Genomic DNA, 22,377 nt, shown 5'->3' on the forward strand with positions numbered 1-22,377 from the left:
TAAATGAGAAAGCTCAAGTGTGGCTCGGACACTTCATATCATGTTTCTCTCGGGCATTTCATCGAACACCTTGTATGCATAAGAGGAACCAAAATCAAACCCACCACCCACTTGTGAAGATTGTGAAGAGAAGTGGCACCAAATGACTAAGTGAGTGTGCTGAACGGTATATATAAGGGGTGGGGTTTTAGTCCCGGTTGGCCTGGCCAACCGCGACTAAAGGCCCTCCCGCACCCCAGCTGGCCACCGAGCGCCCTGGGCCCAGGTATTTGGTCGCGGTTCGCCTCCCGAACCTCGACTAAAGGCCCCATTAGTCGCGGTTCGTATATTTTGGGGACTAATGGGGGCGGATGGAAGGCTCTTTTTCTACTAGTGCAACAAAATAAATAATTTTCTTTGGAACCAGAATAAAGTAGAAAGTCACAGCTAGGGTGAGTGTTTGGCAGACTTTATTACCAAAGCACATAGCTGGTTTAGAGGATGCAAAAGTTGACCTCGTTTGATGTCCAAATCTACACTTTATGACCTTCGTTGGCTTTACTCAGTCGATAAGCATGCCATATGGTTTTGCCTTTTGAACCTGCGCAGCATTGCAGCCGTGATGTTTGACTTTCAGATTCGGTGTTTGCTCTGGTTAAGATTCAGTGTTCAATCTCTTGTTTGTTTCCTCTTATTTTTATTCTTAGGAGATTGAGACGATTATGCATGCATGTCCATTGAGTCTTGTAGTAATAGCAATGGTAGATGATGTGCGCCAATTTCATATTCTAGTGTGCTACTCCAATAACATTGCTATTGAAGTAGCAATGCTATAGAAAGGGTGGAGAGAAGGTGTACCAAAGCAATATCTCTGATCAACTATATCCGCGTGTTACGTGTCCGTGCAAAAGCAAACTCTCCAAACAAACTTAAGCAAACCTTGTGATGTTACAACAGAAATGAGTATTTCAATTGAAAATGAGTACGCAGAAGCAACCAATGTTTTCCGACGCTTCAAAACCAAAACAAACTATAAAAGAACTGAGTTATACAAAATAGAACGTTTAGACATTACAAGCACGCACGATTGCACGTTTTGAAAAGTGCATAGAAAACAAAATAAACTACCAAAGCATATTTAGTAGTACAATAAAAAAAAAGCATTTGGACATTATAAGCACACATGTTGCATATCTTTTAAAATGTGCAACTGGCGTATATTGAAATTGCAGGTTGCAACAGATAATATAAAGGTTGAAAAAAAAAAGAATGTACAGGTAAAGGAACCAAAGAAATACAGTTGCACATACGACACTCTTGCACATTTTAAAATGTGCAATTGGTTTAAGTTTAAAGTGCAACTGTAGTAGAAAAACCATCTGATTTCACCCAAAAATACTAGTATTATTTAACCACAGACTAAAAAAACACAATTGATTCCTCCAAAAGAAAAACAGCAGGCTGATTAAGCAAAACCTTCTTCATTGATTTGGTGTGTCGTGATAGGGATGCACTAGGTTAGGCTGCATTTGAAAGACAACTGTAGCTGAATACGTATTTGCATCACAATCCAGCTCCGCTAAAGTTGAAAGTCAGTGTGTTCGATATATAGTTCATTAGCTGATCGAAGAAGGTCGTTGTTGGGAGATTACAGATACAACAGGGATGCAAGTTGACCTTCGTCGTCCAAATCTATCCTTTCTGACCTTAGCTACAACGAAGGTTGCAGGCCTGGGTTTGACTTTCAGATTCAGTGTTTCTACAACAGGGGTTACAACTTACAACAGTAGTAGCAATAATTAATGTTCAGTGTTCAATCGTGTGTAATGTTCGTGCCATCTCGTGCTTTTTGTAGTATCTAGCAAGTTGATCAGACATGTACTTAGCTCTTGTCGGCTGCCTCGGGAGCAAAGCGTTGTGTGTGATCCGTTCAACAACGTAGCCGCCTCCACGATTCACTCACGTACCAACAACTGCGTGCTAAAGATCTGTGTGATATATACTACGCAATACTCAGTTGTTGGTAATGATGCAAGGAGTCTAAAATTGTTGATCATTTAATTGTTGCATGTATGCTGGCTAAAGCTGAACCGCAGGGTTTGGCCTATGTCATCAACTCATCATACATTATTCGCTAAAAGGAATATACTAATACCGCGAAAAGTGTCGTCATACATACTGTGAGAGAGATGGATGATGCATGAGATCATAGTAATATGTAAATTATCAATGATTTCGATCGATTGGTCCTCGTTGCGATTTTCTTAGATTTTAGTACTATTAGTTTGCTGGCCAGGAACGCACCCAAGTGTCAGTCAGGGGAGCAGGTATATCGTACAACTGTAGGAGTATACAAGCATAATATACGTGTGCCAGCATAAGGAGGGGAGTAGTTAATTGGTTGAGACAACATGTATTGCAGAGGTTGATAGATAGTAGATACTCCGTATTTGACAGCCAAAAACAGTTGGAGTTGTGTGGATGGCCGTGGAGATTATTGCAGAATGCAGATACAGATACAGAGTAGATTGGGTAAAGAGGCAAGCTGGCTCGGGTGCAACTTGGCCGGCCTTCCTTAGTCGATTATAATTTATTGTGGTCTTGAACTGCTACAACTTGCATAACCGCAACCAAGCACATGGTTCCTGCTGGGATGAGCAAACTGAAGGCTGCCTTTTAGTCTTTTAGTCCTGGGTTTGACTTCCGGATTCTTCGGCTCACATTTTTCTTCTTCCTCGGACCGACTCCAAAGGGTTTTGTTTCGTGCTCACGCATGTGCTTGTCACTACTACTGAGTAATGATCCTCAATACAGTAGGATTATTTGTTACTGAAGTACTACCGAGTAATGATCCTCTATAGGATTATATACTACTGATTATATATCACTTTTATAGAATTGTTTAACATGGTGGTTGATATCCTAGCTATTATTATATAACATGCTAAAGTTGATGGGGAAATTGAAGAGGTGGTTCCTCATCTTGTTGATGGTGGACTATCCATTCATATGATTCCGTTTATAGAACATGACCTTGATAAAGTAAGAAATGTAAAATTAATCTTATCAGCTTTCGAGCAATTATCAAGGTTGAAAATTAATTTTCATAAAAGTGATTTTTTTTTTTTTTTGCTTTGGTGAAGCCCAAGACGAACGCAAGCCTATATGCTGAGCTTTTTTGGATGTGGGATTGGTCGGTTTCCTATTAGCTACCTAGGCATTCCGATTCATTTTTAGAGGCTTATAATTGCTGACTAGAAACATGTCGAGCAGCGACTTCAGAAGCACCTTAGTAGTTGGAAAGGCAAATTACTATCCTAGGTTGAAGATTGGTTCTCATCAATTCAGTACTAACTAATATGGTATTGTACACAATATCCTTTTTCCAGTAGCCTAAAGAAGTCTTGCATCGGTTAGACTAATATGGTATTATATTACGGATGCACACAACCCTAAAGCGAAAAGAAAGAAGAAGGAAAAAAAAAAGAACTCGCTATAGTGATCAGTTTCTTCTAGCTGCAACACAAGCCACCGCGAAGACAATACCCGAGGTCCAAATTCTCCAAAGTAGACGCCTCCAATAAGGAAACAGTGCACAAGTGTCGCCGTCACCCGATCATAGATCTTAGGTTTTTCCATGGAGAAAGTATGTGCTCTAAGAAAATTCCTTCGACAACGATAGCTAGACTTTGGATTTTCAATCTGAATGATAAGACTCTGTATTCCTCCAGCATTGCCACTCCCACTTGCCGATGTTGCTGCCACGAGAAAAAAGAAACACCAAGCAAAGTCCTCATCGCCACGAAGACTCGACCTGCCATTACTACGCCTCAGCCCTTAGCTGCCATGACATATTCCTCTACTAACTTCACCATGGAAATCGAAACACCGGCATGTCCCATAATGTCAAAATACAACGAAGCTTTGTGTCACGCCCTCTTGAAGCCGCATGGGTTGATACAGGGGTGCACATGACCGAATCCCATCCGATCCAGCAATGTTCATGCATCAAGCACCCAATGAAGATCTCCGATGGAGACTTCTAGAACTCGTCAACGGCCAATGAGATCATGTGACAAGCAGAACACCGTCTTGGTGCGAGAAGAACCCTAAGACCGCCTCCTTTACTAGGCAGAGCGACATGCCCACATGCTTCCGCCCTCCGCCACCCAACGTCAGGCCGAAGATCACGACGGGCATCGCCGTCACCACCCGCATCCAGTGGAGATGAGGAGCCGAGCCGTGCGAAGTCCCCGCACCAGTGCTGCCCACACGGCCACAACGGCTACCAAAGACGCATAAGAAGTTCGGGGTTGTCGCCCAAGCGTCCACCTCCGCCGAACGAACCGAGACATCCAGGGCCGTCGCAAGACTCAGGCCAAAGATCACGCCTTGCGAGAAGGAGGAGGCCCCCGCCGCCACCGACTGCATGAGGGGATGAGAGCCCGCCACCTCCATGAGCCGCACTGCCATATGGTTTTGCCAGAGCCGCCCAAGCTGGCTCGGTGGCTATAGGTGACGGTGCAACTTGGCCCTTGGACCAAATCCTCCTATACTTCATTAACTAGAACCTCGACTTGCAATCTCTTTTTTGGTCCTGGGTTTGACTTTGAGATCCAGTGTTGTGCAACCCACCTTCTTGTTTCCTCCTCGGACGAATCCAGATCCAATGGCGCATATGCAGAGTATGCTCTTTCTTTCGTGCTAAGACGTGTTGCTTACTGAGTAATACGAGTGGACTATAGTATTAACGAGAAGTACTAGATAGAGATACTCCTGTCGGTTGCCTAGGAAGCAGACAACAATGTCTCGGCGTGCAATCTCTAGGACTCACGTACATAGTATCGGCCTCGATCGAGGATTCAATCAAGTATCACGCAACAACTGTGTCATGCCGCCCAATCTACAAAATAATATACTGACAACGTAGTACGAGTTTCTACTGCCGCGGCAGCGCCTCTCCTGCCACGGCAGCGTGGTCGCCCGCCGACTACGGTTGTTTACCTTGCCACGGCAGTGCTTTTGTCTACCGCGATAGCATCTCTGCTGCCAGGCAGTAGGCATCTTCTCCGCTTGGCCAAGGGAGCCGCAATGGTGCACAAGTTGTGAGAGGGCCCTGGGTAGGTGATTTTTTCATCTGGACAGCGTTATTCGGTCTAGCTGCATCCCCGATTTCTCGTCCCATCCCCTCTCGTTGCTCTATCGGCGCCGACACCACCCCTCGCCAATCCGCCGGCCGGTTGCCTGAACTCCGCCATCCCTCCACCCAACAGCCTATATTCCGCCGTCCGTCGTGCCGTCTGCCTATATTCCGCCGTCTGGCAACTCCCTCGTGCCGCGCCTCATCGACACGCCTGGCAGGTGTTCGTCCATTTGCCTGGCCGGACATGGACTCCGACGACGAGGAGGAGCAGATGTTCGCCGAGCTTTTTGTAGAAGAGATGGCAGCCGCCGCCCAAGACGAGGAGCAAATGTTGATCCTAGCTTGCCTGTCCGGCTTGTACGCCGAGAAGGCCATTGGTCGCCGTAGCGGGTTGGCACCAGGTCACCGGAAGTGCAAGCGGAGACAGCGAATGGAGGGGTACTGCATGCTCTACGCCAACTACTTCGCCGATAGTCCATTGCACGGTGAGGCTGTTTTTAGGCGTCGTTTCAGGATGAGCCGGAAGCTCTTCCTGAGAATTGTGTGTGCCCTTCGAGAGTACGACTCCTATTCTAGATGCAAGTTGGATTGCACCGGCATGGTAGGGTTTTCTGCCCTCCAAAGGTGCACGGTGGCTATGCGGATGCTGGCATATGGAGCTCCTGGTGATTCTGCCGATGACTATCTTCGGATGGCGGAGTCCAACGCCCTTGATTGTTTCTATCGGTTCTCCAGGGCGGTGATAGAAGTGTTCGGGGACATCTACTTGAGATCACCCAATATCAAAGACACTGCTCAGATCCTCGCTTTCAATGAAGCTCGAGAATTTACAGGGATGCTTGGAAGCATTGACTGCATGCATTGGAAATGGAAGAACTTTCTGTTTGCCTCGCAGGAAATGTACAAGGGTCACAAAAAAGGCTGCACTGTGATGCTCGAGGCAGTGGCTACCCATGATCTCTGGATTTGGCACTCCTTTGGTATGCCGGGATCCAACAACAACATCAACGTCTTGCAGTGCTCGCCGATCTTCTCCAAGCTTGTTGAGGGTCATGCTCCCCCGGTTGACTTTGTGATCAATGGCCGGCACTACAACAAGGGATACTATCTTGCAGACGGTATCTATTCATAGTGGGCAACATTTGTGGAGACTATCTAAAGCCCCATTCTCCTGAAGGAGGTGGAGTTTGTCAAGGAACAAGAAGGTTACCGAAAGGACGTCGAACGTGCATTTGGTGTCCTCCAGCAGAGATTTGCTGTAGTCCGGTTCCCCGCTTTGACTTGGTCCAAAGATCAGATGTGGGAGGTGATGAACTGTTGTGTGTGCTTACACAACATGATTATCGAGAATGAGTGAAAGTATCCGGTTTCTCTGAGCGAACAAGTTGCACCATATGACAGAGAAGGTACTCTTGCACAGCCTAATCACCAGGTGCCGGCATCGTGGGCTGCGTTCATCGCTATGCGTCAGGAGATTCGAGACTCCACAATGCATCAACAGCTGCAGGATGATCTGGTGGAGCACATATGGAGGCTTCGAGGCAACACCAACTAGTTTCCATTTGGTTTGTTTGAAAACTTGTGAAATTATTTGCTTATTTTGTTGAACTGTAACGTTTTATTTGTAAAAATAAGCTAAATATTGGCAAAGTTTGTCAAATTCGCCCAGCGGTAATGTTTATTTGTGAAACTAAAAGACAAAAACGCCGATCTCCGAGCATCTACCTGGGAGACGGCTGGAACTTCAGCGCGCCCTACGCCAAAGTTTCATCCAATCCGGCGCTATTTAGAGCCGGATTTGGCCGTGGGGAGCGCCAACGGCTGGAGGTGCATACATAGTTACATTGATAATTTGACATGCTTTCTTCGTTAGAGGAACAATTTTATCGATTTTTATTGAGTATCAGCGATTTTTTGTTGCTCCAACTAATTCTGGGAACATTGATCAAGGATGTTCTCCATCTATAGTGCGTTAATTGAGCGAGCATCAGCATGGGAATGCATTTTTGGTTGGCTTCCACAATCACAAATCCGAGCACAGGAATTGTGGGTACACAAACAACCAATTCTGTAGATAGCAGAGGAGCCAAAAGTTTCAGTGATTTCTGTGACGAAATTATGAGAAGAGACAAAGTGCTAGTCATGTTGGTGTTCACTTGTGCTTGCTCGATCTTAACAATACCTGACTGGAGTGTCCCAACCCAATGCATAACATCTTTACTGAATTTTACACTTCAGTCACAAATTCATGGACAGTGCATATTAAGCAGGGCTATGAAAAGGAACAACTACACTGACCGTGGGTGTGAAATATGCACCCACTCATGCAAGATCGGACCAGCAGCAGCATATCATGTAACTGTGGTTCATCAGTTCCTGCAACGATACCCTCCTACTAGTCTCTATGCACTATTAATCGCACAGCAACATCAGATAACACCCATCAGATCAGATCGCTGCCTCCCTCTTTTTATCTTTTTCTTTTTTACATTTTGCGTACAGCTTCCTTCCAGCTCCCTCAACAAGGCGGCTACCCACAAAATTAGACTATCAGTTGAGATATCATCCATCATACACTCCTCTGGTACCTAGGTTTCAGGTTAGACATCCCCCTCTCTTCCCTGCGAGCCGCCGCTGCCGCTGGGCCGCCAGAAGGGTCGGAGTTGGCGTGGCTCGGCCACACCAGGGGCATCGCCGGTGGTTGCTGGTACGCGTCACACACACCCAGCTTCACGATAAATGTCGCCGTGCAACCTTTACCTGCGCCATCGCTCTCCAGCCATATGTGCCCGCCCATAAGGCTCACAAATCTGGAGACAGGGATGTTCGTCATCAGAGACTCGGCGATCCATCAGTCTTTCACATGGCGAATTTATTAAAGCAATCATGTAGTACCTTTTGCAAATCGCAAGCCCAAGACCACTGCCATTGTTGTACCCCTGGTTTCCACTGCTTTGAGTGTGCGCGAACTTTGTAAACACATGCGAGAGATCCTGAGGGCTAATGCCACACCCGGTATCTTTAACCTGAAATTAACGAAGAGAGGTTGTCAAATTATATACACATTAACCAACAAGGTGGCTAAACTTCAGTTTTTCTTTTCTTTTCTTGTTTTCGATACGCCATGCCCCAGTCATGTGGAAACTATGACAAGGTCGCAATTAATGTAATTCTCTCATGTGCCGCTGCTACAATGATTAGAACATGGAGCTTGTATAATGTAGTAATCTTTACCTGAACTTTTACATAGAAATGACCGTCACTGGCAATCGGATGAAAATCAGTGCTTCTGAACTCTCTTAAAGATTCAGACTTCACGACGGAAGCTAGGAGCGAGATGTGGCCCTCCTTGGTAAACTTAACAGCGTTACCACAGACGTTTAGAATGGTTTGCATCAGCCGCTTCTCATCGCCAATGGCAGATAGGGGCATGTCAGGGGATAACATAGCCGACACAGAGAGTTTTTTTATGGCTGCAATCGGTTTCACGAAACTCATCACCTGCAATGCCATTGAATAACAAAAAATCAGATTAGAGTATTATGCATCAATGACATTTGGTGGTTGGTAGGGCAACTATACGAACCTCTTTGAAAACTGCATGGAGATTGAACGCACTTATCTCCAACTCAAGGCTTCCATCCTCAAGTTTTGAAAGATCTAGAACATCGTTGATGAGTGTCGCCAAAAGGTTACTGCTTTTCAATACAGTTTCCACCATCAAGCGCTGCTCAGGGGTGAGTTCGGTTTCTAGTAGTAAGGAGGAAAGGGCAATTATTGCGTTCATCGGGGTTCGCATCTCATGGTTCATCACAGCTAGGAAATCATTGCGGGCACGGATAGCCATTTCAGCCTCTCGCCGGGCTGAATCTAGGGCAACATTCTGCTCCATGAGTAGATCACGTGCTCGCATGGACTCTTCGAGAATAGCCGCATGTGAGAGGGCAACAGCGACCTGGAGACAGTACCATATACGATCTCATTAGAGCAGTGTAGAGTGCTAGTTCAGCATGCATGTTAACATAGGTAACTAGCTTGCATGTGCACAATCGCTCAAAACCGAAAGTACAAACAACATGGAATGCAGCACAAAATTTTCTAGGTAGAGAACAGTTTTTCAAGGACTGTAAATTTCATAACAGAAAACGAAACTATGGAGTTAATTCATGTTCATTAGAAGAAAAACATTAGCTACACATCAATAAGAAGAGGAAAGCAAACAGAACAGTACAACAACAGGAAAAGAAAAAAACAAATGAAAAGGTTGATTCACTAAAAGATAAAGTAGCTGTCCATTCAAGATGTAAAAATGTTCTAGAGTTGGTTTCATGCACTGCAGCAGTTTAGCTAGCTATTTCTTGGATCCAAGAAGAATATCTACCCAATGGCTCTATTCTTTGTCTGACAAGAGTCAAACACCCCACCTTGCTATTTGCTGTTTTGACAAATCAATTAGCCATTGGGAAACTGTAAAAGAAACTTTATATTATTGATTATTCTACTATGAGGAAATGATTGAACAAAAATCAAATGGAATGCTGATAGCGCCAGGAGTACATTTACAAAGCTATTTACTTTGCAAAAAGATTCACAAATGAAAAAGCCAGAGCAAAGTGTAGTAGTAACCTGATCAGCGACGACCTCGACAAGCTCCAGCTCATGAACATGCCATTTCCTTGCACTATCAGATGGGAGCATTAGAACCATAATGGCATAGCTTTTCGCAGAGAGCTCGGGCCAATCATTTATCTGGAAGTTTGAAAGATGCAGCAGGGGAACTCTGACAGCAGCCACCTCCGGCGGGACATATCGCCCTTGGACAGGCCTGATCCTTGCCAAAGGAGATGTATGTGGCACAATAATGGCCCGGTTGCTACTGAATACCTGGTTGACAACAGGAAGATTGATCTGCACAGACGAGCCAACGGGGATCTGGTGGCGTAGGGTATGCGACAGCTGAAGGCTCGAACCGCTACGGGACGGCATCCACAATGCACACTCTTCCAGACCCAGAGTCCTGCCAAGCTCAACCAGGGTGGTCTTGAGGATGGTGTGCCTGTCGAGTGTGCTCCTGATCTCATGGGTGAGCATCCTGACATGCCTGCCGGTCTCCTCCTGTGTGCGAATGAGCCCCATCTCCCTGTCAAGCTCGTCTGCCTTCTTCTTGAGAAATAGCTCCCTGGTCTTGACGCTGAGCAGGTCCGGGATGATGTGGACGAGCATGAGGGCAGTGGCGCATGAGACGACGGCGGTGGCAACCTTGGCAACCGTCATGACGATGGCGACGGTCCTGCTATGGGTGGCGAAGGTCCAGAGGTTGATGAGGTGGGTGGCGCCGCAGAGAACGATGAAGGCGCCGAACTGGATGAGCACCCAGCGGTATGGGAAGAAGGAGGACTTGTTGACGAAGTAGATGAGCTCGAGCGGGATGGAGAAGTAGGCGAGCGCGATGAAGAAGTCGGAGATGTACTGGTACTTGATGAGCAGCTCGTCGGTGGGCCAGAAGGGCTCAATGCAGTCACAGCCCTCCATTTTATTAGACTGAGTTGGAGGGAGGCTAAGAAGTGTCTAGCTAGAGGAATGTTGCTGTTGTCGTGGCTGGCATTTGTTTGTTCCCTGGACAAGATGAAAACAAGATGAGTGTGAGAACATAATGGCAGTTTGAGTAATCGCTGATGAAGCAAGGTTGATTAATTCAAGCGAAGAAAACAAGATCCATACTACATGGTCTTTTCCAGTTAAAAGGGGCAGTAGGGCCTTTTGGTCTGTTTCACGTAGTAAAAGCAAAGATCTTATTATTTCATCTAGCGTTTTAGCACGATCTTCAGCAAGATCACCCGCAGAGGTGGTGCATGGCTAACGGCATGTCTTTTGTCATGCAGAAGACATGAGTACTTAGTTTAGGCTGTTAAGTTTATCTACATTCAGCCATTACCAATCATGTGTTTATTACAAAGGCCACGGCTAAGGGCATTCCCTAGGAAAGAAAAGCGAAACAATTCAAGTGAAAGAAAGCAAAAAAAATTATAACACCTATCCATCCATCCATATATAAAAGTAGTGGCATGAACTGATTGATGGTACACACGGAGGCTGCTGTATAAATCGGTAAATCCACGTAGTTATATAACTAGCATAGCCTGAAGATATTGAGGTGTTATACTAAACAAACGGGCAGGATGCTCAATCTGCAGCGCATGGGCACAAGTGTGGCATTTCGATTTCCGTGGGGTTGGAGCAGCTTAGCTAGCAACCATAGCAGCAGGTGCTCCTCCAGCTAGCTAAACAAGTGTATATTTAGAGATGCAAGTCCTAAAAACATGAACAATCTAATAGTAGGATTTTCTTTCAATCTTCAGTTCATGGTTAATAATACTACAGTAGCAGTACTGCAAATTAAGCGTGGCATTTCGATTCCCACCGGGGAGGAGCTTAATTAGGTAGCGAGCACCGCAGCTCCTGGTGCTGTCTGAACAAGTACGGCAAGTCGCGCCTCAGATCCAGGTCAAGCGGAATATCGCTGCAAGACCGATGCAGGGGAGCAGCAAAGACTGAAGTAGCAGAACGCAGAGAGCTCCAATCTACGGGAGGGAAGAAGAAGACGAGGAGAGAGGAGTGGTTAGTTACCCTGGGCGCTTCCGGTGGTTGTGGGTCGGGGCGCGGCGGGGCGGGCGCCGGAGTTGGAGTCGGCGGTGGGGAAAGTCAGAGGAGGAAGAAAGGCTCGGGGTGAGGCCAAGGGGGACGAACCCAGCCCAGCTCAGCTCAGCTCAGCACTGACTGACACACTGGGGCTGGACCCACCGCCTGCCTGCTTACCGCAAGTAAACACAGCCAAGTCGCCACCAAACCCCAAACACCATCACCCATTTCACAAAAGCAAAGACAAAAAATAACTTTGACCGTTTTCATAGTGTCAAATGTACAACAGCCACACTGGAAAATGTTGGTGCAAGTTAACTCAAATATTTTCTTTATAAAGGAGCATAAGTAGGAAAAGGGGTGATGGGGAGGCGAGGCTTCGCGATCTTCGACTACAACCCCTCCTCTGACTACAGCGTCGATGCGTATGTGAAGCTCCGCTCCGATCGCCCGCAAGTTCCCGTGAAGTGCCCGGGCTAGCTATTTTAGTTGTAGGCACTAGTCAAGGGCTAGTTCTCCTTTTGGATGGTATGAACTACGTAAATTAGCTTCGAAATCGGTGAACTAGTTTCTAGCGCAAGCTTCTCTTTTTATCGATTTGCAATTCTCATTCTCATTTGCGTGTCGTGTGACCTATTCGACGGTGATGATTTTCAAACCGCAAAATGGCAATGCAATATCTAGTAGAGATGCGCTAAGTGGATTAGGAATACTCGACGGTATAAAACAGTCTAACTCTTCTTTCACTATAATGTGGGAATAAACTTTGCATCTTCACCTTCTGCTGCACATGGACCTTCGAGATTTGATAGGAATTCTGAAATCTCTTATGGGCCAAGCCATATATGGGCCCATATATTTTCCACGGTTTTAAATAGCCTGCTATAGCTCAACTAGCCTTTTGGGAGACCTTCTTAGGGAAATCCTAGTTGAGGCTTGATCGTGCCTATTACGGCACCAATTCCCGCAACGAGATGAATTGGGAAGGGGCCCACAAACGAGAGAAGGTTGTGGTGGGTCTTCTTCTTCCTTATCCCCACGTCTCCTCCACCGTGTCCTCGCTCCTCCACCAAATCCCATTCCTCCATCGCCGGCCAGGCCGCCAGGCGCTGCGACACACGGTGACTTGCCGACTTGTCCTTCTTAACTGCGGCCCATGCCGATCCATGCCCAGTCTTTGGTGGCGGAGAGTCCCCCCCCCCCCCACGCACGCCCCAACCCTAAGATCTCATCGTCGGTGAGCTCCCGTACCTCGCCTGACCCTAAACCCTAAGTTTGATCCCTTACCTCGTTGGCGATGTTGCGGCTAGCCATGTTGTCATGGCCTTCGATGAGGTTCTGGTCTTCTTCTTCCTCACTGGTCACTCTCTTCCTCCGTCGTCAGCTTCTTCCTGCTCCCCTGTCACCATATTCCTCCCCGGCCCACCTATTGCTCGTTGAGGGATTGACCTATTCGTCGTGAAGCTATCGTTCACGTGAAGAGTGAAATAGGTGTTTTTCCGAGGGTCGCTGCCTTGCCTTGCCTTTTTCTTCAGATAGGAATAGCTTGGCGCGCGATCTTAGATTTGCGATCATCGAGCTCTTTAGCACAAGCTTGGAGCTTGGATTCCTTGGCAACGCTAGGAGTCATGCAAAGGTTAGAGGATCAGGATAGGGCTTGTGAGGTTTCATAGAGGGGAGTCCAGCTATCCAAGTTAATCTGATGCCATGTAGGAAACTCAGATCGGTAGGAGAACAAGATTTGACGGTAGGCTCAAGGTGAGCCCAACTTTAACTTAATAAAGAAACACAACTGCTATCGCTCGCCTTGATCACTTCATTGCTAGGAATATATATAGAATATTAATTCTATAAACGTGGAGTACAAGTTGATCTAGCGACTTTACAGATTGTAGTTGATACGGTATACACACACATTGAGAGGGGTCAATCTCACACCATGTTTTCTTGTATATATGTCTTAATGAGGAATCGATCTCAAGGCCTGTATTATATAGCAGCAGGAGTTTTACACAATTGCATCGCATGAGAGCCAATTCAAAACCTTATAGATGCCCTATAAAAATAGAAAATATGTCTGTCCATGCATAGCTCTGATACCTCATTGACGCACATGCATTGCACATGTTCTATTTTTTTATTGAAGTATTCCAAGTTAACCTCCCGACACCTAATAATGAGAGAATACACATGACACACAACCCTGACTCTATATATGTCATACGTCCTCCTATTGTTTGCTCTCATGCATCTCGCTTCCCTACGCAGTGACCATGGAATATCGTGTTGTTAGTTCCTCCACTTATTGGTTGCTCATAGGTGTAGGCTTAAGAGGTCTCGGGATGTTCCCAATAGTACACTTCTCTTTGATGACAATGAAGTTCTTGAGTTTGATAAGGGCCTTTGCGATGTCATTAAGCTCGTGCATGATTTTTGGCAGCTTCTACTTGAACATCTTTGAGTGGGTGAACTCGCCCTACTCTAATGTTCCCTTATTTGCATCACTTATTGGGTTGGGACCGAATCCATATGAATTTTAATCTACTGAAAAAGAATGGCACTTAATCAAGACCACCAGCCACATTTTGATATCATTCTGCTCATGGGCCCTGTCTTTCAAGGATAGCATAACCCAACTGTTAAGAGTACAAATCTCGGTGTGGCCCATGGTCATAGACAATATTGTATGAGGAGAGACAATGGAATTTGGCACAGCTGCTCTAACACTACACACTCTCGTTTAATTCCTTCCTTATTGTTGTCGTAATGTCGTTGCAGAAATGGAGATATTAAATTCACTAAGAGCATCTCGCCCGTAAAAGACTGAAAAATAACCACCAGTTTACGGGTTCGGGCCGAAAAATGACGCCGATCAGTGACCGAAAAAGGCCCAAAACTGAAAATATTTTTTTGGGGCTGCGTTCGGTTCGCTCCATCGGCCTGTATTTGTAGGGGCCAACGGAGCGAACCGAACACAGCCTGAACACAATCCCTACTTTGCACGTGAGGGAACTTTTAGCTCCTCACAACCGCCGCCGCCGATCTATGCACCCTCACCTTCCACTGCGCCGCCACCCTCCGATTTCTCCCCGATGAGTCTCGAATCGACCCCGCCGGCCGACGTTGCTACCTCGCAGGCGCCGCCACCATCTCCCGTGGTCGTCGGAGCTTCCGCTGCTCCACCAACCACCATGGCGACCCCTGCCACCCCTACGATCCCCGCGGACGTAGCAACGACGGTATTGTTGACGGGCGTGGTGAAGCGGCGGCGCGCGGGAACGCATGTGATCCCACAACCAGGTGCCGCGGCGGCCACCGGTGATGCCTCGGAGGCGGCAACAAGGCTGAATGCAGCCCGTGCGAGATCGAAGAATTCGGCTCCGAAAAGGATGAAAGTGAAGGCGTCGACGAGCCGTGGCGCCGCGCCTCCGTTGCCCTCCCCACCAACACCACCACTGCCGCCACCGGAAGCCACCGCGAACGTCGCTCAGGACGTGCTCGACGAGGGGTCAACAAGGTACACATGAACTCTTCCTCCGTTTTTTTGATTGCGAGTAGATACTGAGGCCTCGTCTGATTAGGAACAAGAACGCCTCGTACATGGAGATGTTGGAGGAGCTGAACATTAACCCACTCCCTCCGTTTGGCACTGGGATGGGCGGAGATGAGAACGACGGTGGGGACGAAGTGGAAGAAGGGGACAAGGGTGTGGTGGAGGTCTCGGCCGATGGAAATAGGAAGAAGAGGCAGGCCAACAACTAAACGGATATTGAAGACGCCACATTGTGCCGAGCTTGGGCCTTCGTGGGGATGGATGCCGTCTCCGACGCCGATCAAACAGGGAAGCGGTACTGGCAACACATCGAGGACAAGTTCCACAAGCTTATGCCGCGTGTTCTCCATCCAGTCGATCGCACGTACCGATCCCTCCAAGGTCGTTGGGACGTGATCAAATCGGCATGCAGCAGGTGGGCAGCAGCAATGGACGAAGTGGTGTCCAATCCTCCTGGCGGCACAACTTTGGAGACCAAGCTTGTCATCATCGAGACGAAGAAGGAGGTGGGCCTTGCAAAGCTTGAAGCTAGCCGAGAGGAAGCAAGGAACAATGCCAAGTTGGAGGAGATGAGGATCAATGTGAAGAAGGCCAAAGCAATGAAGCAACTATTGGCCAAAGAGAGGGAGATCATGATGATGAACACGAAGGACATGAATGAGCAACAACTGGAGTGGTGGAAGGAGGCCTCGGCGGAGATCACGGCAAGACGAAGACTAGCTCGCCAAGAGGCAACTGCTGGTGCCGATGTGACTCCAGGAGGTGGTGGCGATGGTGCAGATGGCGGGCCAACCTCGGTTTGATGCCGACGGTGAGATGAGATGGGGAACTATGAACTGTTTGCTTTGATTGTGTCATTTGATGTCTGCATTATGAACTATGCATGAATTGTTTGCATTTTTTGTGTCCCTTGTTCGATCATATGCAAAAAAATCATAAACCCTGTTTTTACTGGTTCGTAAGCCGCTAAACTGTATAACAGAATATTCTATTTTACAGTTTTGATTTACGGGCTCTGTTCTGCGCCTACCATTTTACGACCCGAATACGCAAGTTCGGTGAACTGAACTCCACTTTTTCAGTTCACGTTTTTACGGGCTCTGCTAGAGATGCTCTAACACCTTTTAGAAAAGGTAGTAGTAATGTAGTATACTAGTATGTCAAGTACAATCTCCTCTAGTTTTCCTGTTTTCCCCTAGTTTTCTAGGGTTTCCTCCTCCCGGTGGCGATCCCGCCGGCGAGTCCGTGTCCCTATCAAACCCGTCTCCCCCAACCGAGACAATCTCCTCTCGAGTTCCCCCTGACCCTGGGCTGCCAGGGGTGGCTAAGCCTCTCTCTGGAAGCCCTGTCGGAAGACCGCAGAGTGAAGGTGCTAGGGTTTTGGCGATGTGGAGATCGCGATCTCGCGGAGGATGGTGTCGGCTTCGGACGCACGATCGACAACAAGCGGTGGTAGTGCAAAGATGAAGGGAAAGGATCCGGTAAACATCGACGTGATGTTGGAACAGTTGGATCTCCAGGATGAGGATTTCCATGACCTGGTCTCGGACGACGTCGAACAGGAAATCCAGGCGAGTGTGCGGTGGATTGCTCTGGCTAGAGTGAAAATGGAGAAGTGGTTTAGCCACCCAGTGTTCTTCGGGGAGATGAGAGCAGCATGGAACCCGGCGCAAGCAGTAAAATTCAGAGCGATCAAGGAGAATCTGTTCACTATCCAGGCTTCATGCTTGGCGATTGGGAAAGGATTACCGAGAACGGCCCCTGGCTGTTTCGAAACTGGGTAGTTTTAATCGAGTCGTATGACGGATTCTCAAGAGCGGAGGATAAGGAGCCATTCCACATCGCAATTTGGATACAAATTCATGAGATACCGGAGGGCTATTGCAAGTCAAACATTATTACTCAGCTAGTAGAGCGTGCAGGCCTCTAGGTGATCACGGTAAAGTCTGAGGGGATAAGAGGTAATTATGTCAGAATTAGAGTCAAATATGATGTGTGAAAACCTCTAACCCGATTTTTCTCGATTATCAGAAAAAATCAGAGACAACTATTCGTGGTACGATATGAGAAGCTTTCTTTCTTTTGTGAAGATTGTGGCAAACTAGGTCATGGGTATAAAGAGTGTGGCCGAGGAGTGTATGAGGAAAATGAACTCAAGTTTAAGAGGTGGTTATAAGCTGACCTGCCACCTCGGAATAACTTTGGAGGAGGGTTTGGTGGGAACCGTGGAGGTGGTAGAATGGGAAAAGGAGGATTCGGAAGGGGTACTGGTCGTGGGGTATCTATGGATGCTGATGAAGAAGAGGAGTTGAAGGATACGGGCACAAGCCCAGGAAAACCATTGAAAACAACAATGATGGATGGCAACCTGATGCTCGCAAGAGGATAAATTTTGGGGAAAAGGAAACAACTGAGGAGGTGCATAATGGACAGATTGGGGTGCTAAACAATACTGATACAATTATGAATTAAGGGGAAGAGACAGATGAGAATAGTACATCCTCTGTAGACAGTAAGGGTAACAAAAGAGAGAAGAAGGGTGATGAAAGGAACAACCAAAACTTGGAAACATTGGCAGGCTCCCTCGAGGGGTGCCGCCAGTCCCAATGAAAATATTAGCTCTGAATGTCGCGGTCTGGGAAGTGATGCGGCAGTTCGTGCGCTCCGGGAGAACCAGGAGCAAAACAACCCCCAGGTGATGTTCTTGTTTGAAACTCATCTGGATAAAGCTGGTGCTGAACGGTTATGGATGCAAACCTGTATGGATGGTATGATAGTGGCAGAAAGGGATGGTCGGAGTGGCGGTTTGGTTCTCCTTTGGAAAAATGAGGTTGTCATTGTGGAGATGGCAATTCACTCAAATTAGATTGATGTTTTAGCGGATGGTGGTGATGAATCTACTAGCTGGAGACTAACGGGTATGTATGGTGAACCGTCGTGGGAGAACAAATACAAAACGTGGGAGCGTCTGTGTGAACTCCATGGGCAAATTGATATGAGATGGATGGTGATTGGAGATTGGAATGAAATTATTTACGCGCATGAGAAGGAAGGGGGGCAACCCCCGGCCCATGCAATATATGCGGGCATTCCGTGATGCCCTCACAGATTGTGGGCTCGAAGATCTGGGCTACATTGGTGATACTTTTACGTGGAGAAGGAAGAGACATAGGCGGGGGAGGGAATGAGAGAAAGACTGGATCGTGCATGAGGTAATGAGGCGTGGTCTCAGCTCTTCCCATTTGCTTGTCTATCCAAAAAAGGAGGGGTTACTGTCTGATCACAGACCAATTCTGTTGGATACTGACTATTACTGAACGACGGCGATGCCACGGAAAGTCCGACGACGTCGGTTTGAAGGAAAATGGCTCAAGGAGGAAGGAGTGGGCGAAGTGGTCCTAGCGGCCTGGTCCAATGGACTCGAAGTCAATAATGGTAACGTGGCCAAGGCCGTGGCGGCTGTGCAGGATGCACTTCATGCTTGGGACGGAACTGTTCTCAAGAAGCCGAGAGCAAGACTCTGATCTCTGTCAAGGAAACTTGAGGAGGTTCTTCGTGGGGACTTGTCATGAGAAAATGTGAGAAAACAGGAGGAAATTACTGATGAAATTGAGAAGATACTGGATCAAGAGGAGATCTATAAAATGCAGCGGAGTCGGGTCAACTGGTTAACCCATGGGGACCGAAATTATGCATATTTCCACAACTATGCAAAAGCTAGAAGGAAAAGAAATTTGATAGTGAAACTGAAGAATGACAATGGTGATTGGAAGGAAGGTAATACATTGCTGAAACCTCTAATCATGGATTATTTCTCTAACCTTTTTTATGTCTGAAGTAGATGGGTCAGATCCGGAGCTGATTGCAAAAGTGAAACCGAAAATCACTAACGAGATGAATGAGAGATTGATAGCCCCTTCACATAGGAAGAAGTAAAAAGACATTGTTTGCAATTGGAGATTTTAAGGCGCCCGGAACAGATGGGATGCATGCAATTTTCTTCAAGAAATTATGGCCCTTAATTGGGGGTGCCATAACAAAGGAGGTTCTCGAAGCGTTGCAATCTGGTGTGATTCCGTCGGGGTGGAATGAAACAACTATTATTCTGATCCCAAAAATAAACAACCCAAAGATGATCACCCAGTTCAGACCAATAAGTTTGTGCAATGTTCTGTACAAAATCATTTCTAAAATGCTTGCAAATAGACTAAAAGGAATTCTTCCTGAGGTAATTAGCCCTACCTAAAGTGCCTTTGTTCCGGGGCGGTTAATAACTGACAATGTTTTAGTTGCCTATGAGTGTGTTCATGTGCTCAAAGGGAGAAGACAAGGCAAGAATGGCTATTGTGCTGTAAAACTTGATATGCACAAAGCATATGACCGTGTTGAATGGAGTTTTCTGAGGGACATTATGGCAAGACTAGGTTTTGCTGAACAATGGATAAATATGATTATGTATTGTGTTACTTTAGTCCAATATAGAGTGTGGTTTAATCCGGAGGAGACTGATACTTTTTCTCCTACTAGGGGGCTACGGCAAGGGGATCCCCTCTCGTCGTACCTGTTTCTACTATGTGTTGAGGGGCTCTCAAGCTTGCTGGCACATGAAGAAACTAGTGGTGGTGTTCAAGGAGTCAGGGTGTGTCGCGGGACACCATCGGTATCTCACCTACTTTTTGCTGATGATTCTTTGATTCTAATGAAGGCGGGTGTTCCTAATGCCGCTACTATTCGAAAGGTGTTAGACTTGTACTGTGCTAGTTTGGGATAGCTGGTAAGTGACCCAAAGTCGAGTATATTCTTTAGCCCTAATACAAGTGCAGAGGACAAGGAGGTTGTATGCTCAGCGCTCCATATAGACTCGGAAGCTCTAACTGAGAAGTACTTGGGTCTCCCTTCACATGTGGGGGTAGACCGGTCTGATTGTTTCCAACACTTAATAGATCATGTGTGTCAAATTATTGGTGGTTGGAATCTGAAGAATCTGTCGATGGGCGGGAAAGAGATCTTACTGAAAGCTGTTGCTCAAGCTATTCCATCATATGCTATGTCAGTGTTCAAATTACCAAAGGGAATCTGTAAAGCAATAGCGGCGCCAATAGCAAGGTTTTGGTGGGGTGAGAAAGATGGGAAAAAAGCTATGCATTGGTATTCTTGGTGGAAAATGTGTACTCCAAAAAAGCAAGGTGGCATGGGGTTCAGAGACTTACACAGTTTTAATCTGGCTATGCTTGCAAAGAAAATTTGGAGATTAGTAGAAGCACCCGAATCTTTATGTGCTCAAATCCTTAGAGCAGAGTATTATCCACCTGGGGATCCTTTGAAAGAAGAATTAAAAAAGGGGGCCTCTTTCACTTGGCAAAGTCTGATGGCAGGAATGGCGAATTTTAAACGAGGCTACATATGGCGAGTGGGGAATGGCTCCGAAATCAATGTTTGGCATGATACATGGCTGCCGATTAGCCCAGATAAGAGGGTGTCTACAAGAAAATGTGGTACTATGATTGGCAGGGTACAAGAGCTTATTAATCTAGTGACTGGTACATGGGATGTCCAATTACTTGAAGACAGTTTCTATCCTATTGATGTAAATCGGATACAGGCGATACCTCTACCACCATGGGAGGTTGAGGATTCTATTGTTTGACATGGTACTAAGAATGGGATTTTTCAGTAAAATCGGCTTATCACGTACACATGGAATGGAAACATCAATATGGGAGTAGGGCTCGGACAAGAAATACATCGGGGAGCTCTGAGATAAACCCCGTGAAAGTCCCAGCCAAGGTGAGGATATTCACGTGGCGGGCTCTACATGGAATCATACCATGTATGTGTACCCTTGCTAATAGACACATTGGTGGTTCTAGTCAATGTCCTGTATGTGAGTGGGGAGCGGAGGATATTGGGCATATGCTGTGTAAGTGCGATCATGATACTAAGGTCTGGGATGAGCTTGGCGTATCTAATATAATTCAGCGGGCAATCCTAGAAGATCGATCTGGATGTGTGGTGCTGGAGCACCTTCTTCGGTCGAGGCAACCAGAAATCCCAGCTCTGAGCAGTCTAGGGGTAAAGGAGGTGATTGCAGCAGCGGCTTGGTTCATCTGGTGGCGGCAGAGGGAACTCAAGCATAACGGTACAACTCCTAGTCCCAGCAGATTGGCACTGTCAATTAAGACGATGGTGTCTAACTGTTCCCGGGCAAAAATGAATTTGAATGGTATGATTCGAAGAGGATGGATGGACTAAACCTCCAAAAGGGAAGTGAAACTCAATACTGATGCGACTATTAACCTGGATCCTAGAACGGTTGCGACGGGATGTACCATCAGTGATTCCCAAGGTCAGTTTCTAGTGGCGCGTAGAGTGGAGATAGAGAGGATCATTGATGTTGCGACTGCTGAAGCTCAGGCTGTGCATGATGGACTTCGGTTAGCTGAACGCATTGGTTGCAATAATGTTGACATTCAATCTGACTCTCTCAAAGTGGTTAATGCCTTCCATAATCCTTTGGAGAACAGAATTGTTGGAGGGCCTTCTTAGATGAATGTCGTATGATGATGACAGGGTTTAACTCTGTGACTTTCAGCCATTATCCCAGGGAAGCCAACAAAGCAGCGGATCTCGTAGCTAGGACAGTAGATAATGATAATGTAAATTTCTGGCTTGAGAGCCCGCCTGTGTTTCTGTATCCACAACTAGTGGATGATGTAACGATACTATGATTGTGGAGCAGCAGGTCCCAGTTGCACTCTTTTCCTTCCAGGGTATCCAAGGGGACTGGAAGGTTTTTAATGAGGCAGCCTGCTGACTCAATATATATTTGTTCAAAAAAAAGTATGTCAAGTACAATCCTTTTTTTGTGAAGAATCTGAAATGGCCCTTCCCTCTATTTGGGCCGCATACTTGTTTACTCTTGGTTAACGCTTAAAAACTGGGAGAAGCTGGAATGTTGGCCCGGAGTTCAGTTTTTCAATTTTATTTTCATCATTTTTATGTTATACTTCACATTTTCAGTATGTATATGCAGGTCTCTTCTCCAGTTTAACATATTTAGAGT

At 46.6% G+C, this 22,377-nt stretch overlaps 1 protein-coding gene across 1 annotated transcript; it reads right to left on the reverse strand.

Moving 5' to 3' along the window:
- Positions 1–7,309: 7,309 nt before the first annotated feature.
- LOC127298967 (probable ethylene response sensor 1) lies at positions 7,310–11,915 on the reverse strand. The gene is made up of 6 exons (XM_051328832.2): positions 11,750–11,915; positions 9,749–10,738; positions 8,709–9,077; positions 8,357–8,623; positions 8,018–8,148; positions 7,310–7,932 (listed from the first exon to the last, which is right to left on the reverse strand). Exons 2-6 carry the CDS (start codon positions 10,652–10,654, stop codon positions 7,692–7,694), a joined length of 1,914 nt encoding a protein of 637 aa, XP_051184792.1. The 5' UTR covers positions 10,655–10,738; positions 11,750–11,915; the 3' UTR covers positions 7,310–7,691.
- Positions 11,916–22,377: the final 10,462 nt, after the last annotated feature.

The sequence above is a fragment of the Lolium perenne genome, chromosome 5, assembly GCF_019359855.2.
Source record: "Lolium perenne isolate Kyuss_39 chromosome 5, Kyuss_2.0, whole genome shotgun sequence".
Classification (NCBI taxonomy): domain Eukaryota; kingdom Viridiplantae; phylum Streptophyta; class Magnoliopsida; order Poales; family Poaceae; genus Lolium; species Lolium perenne.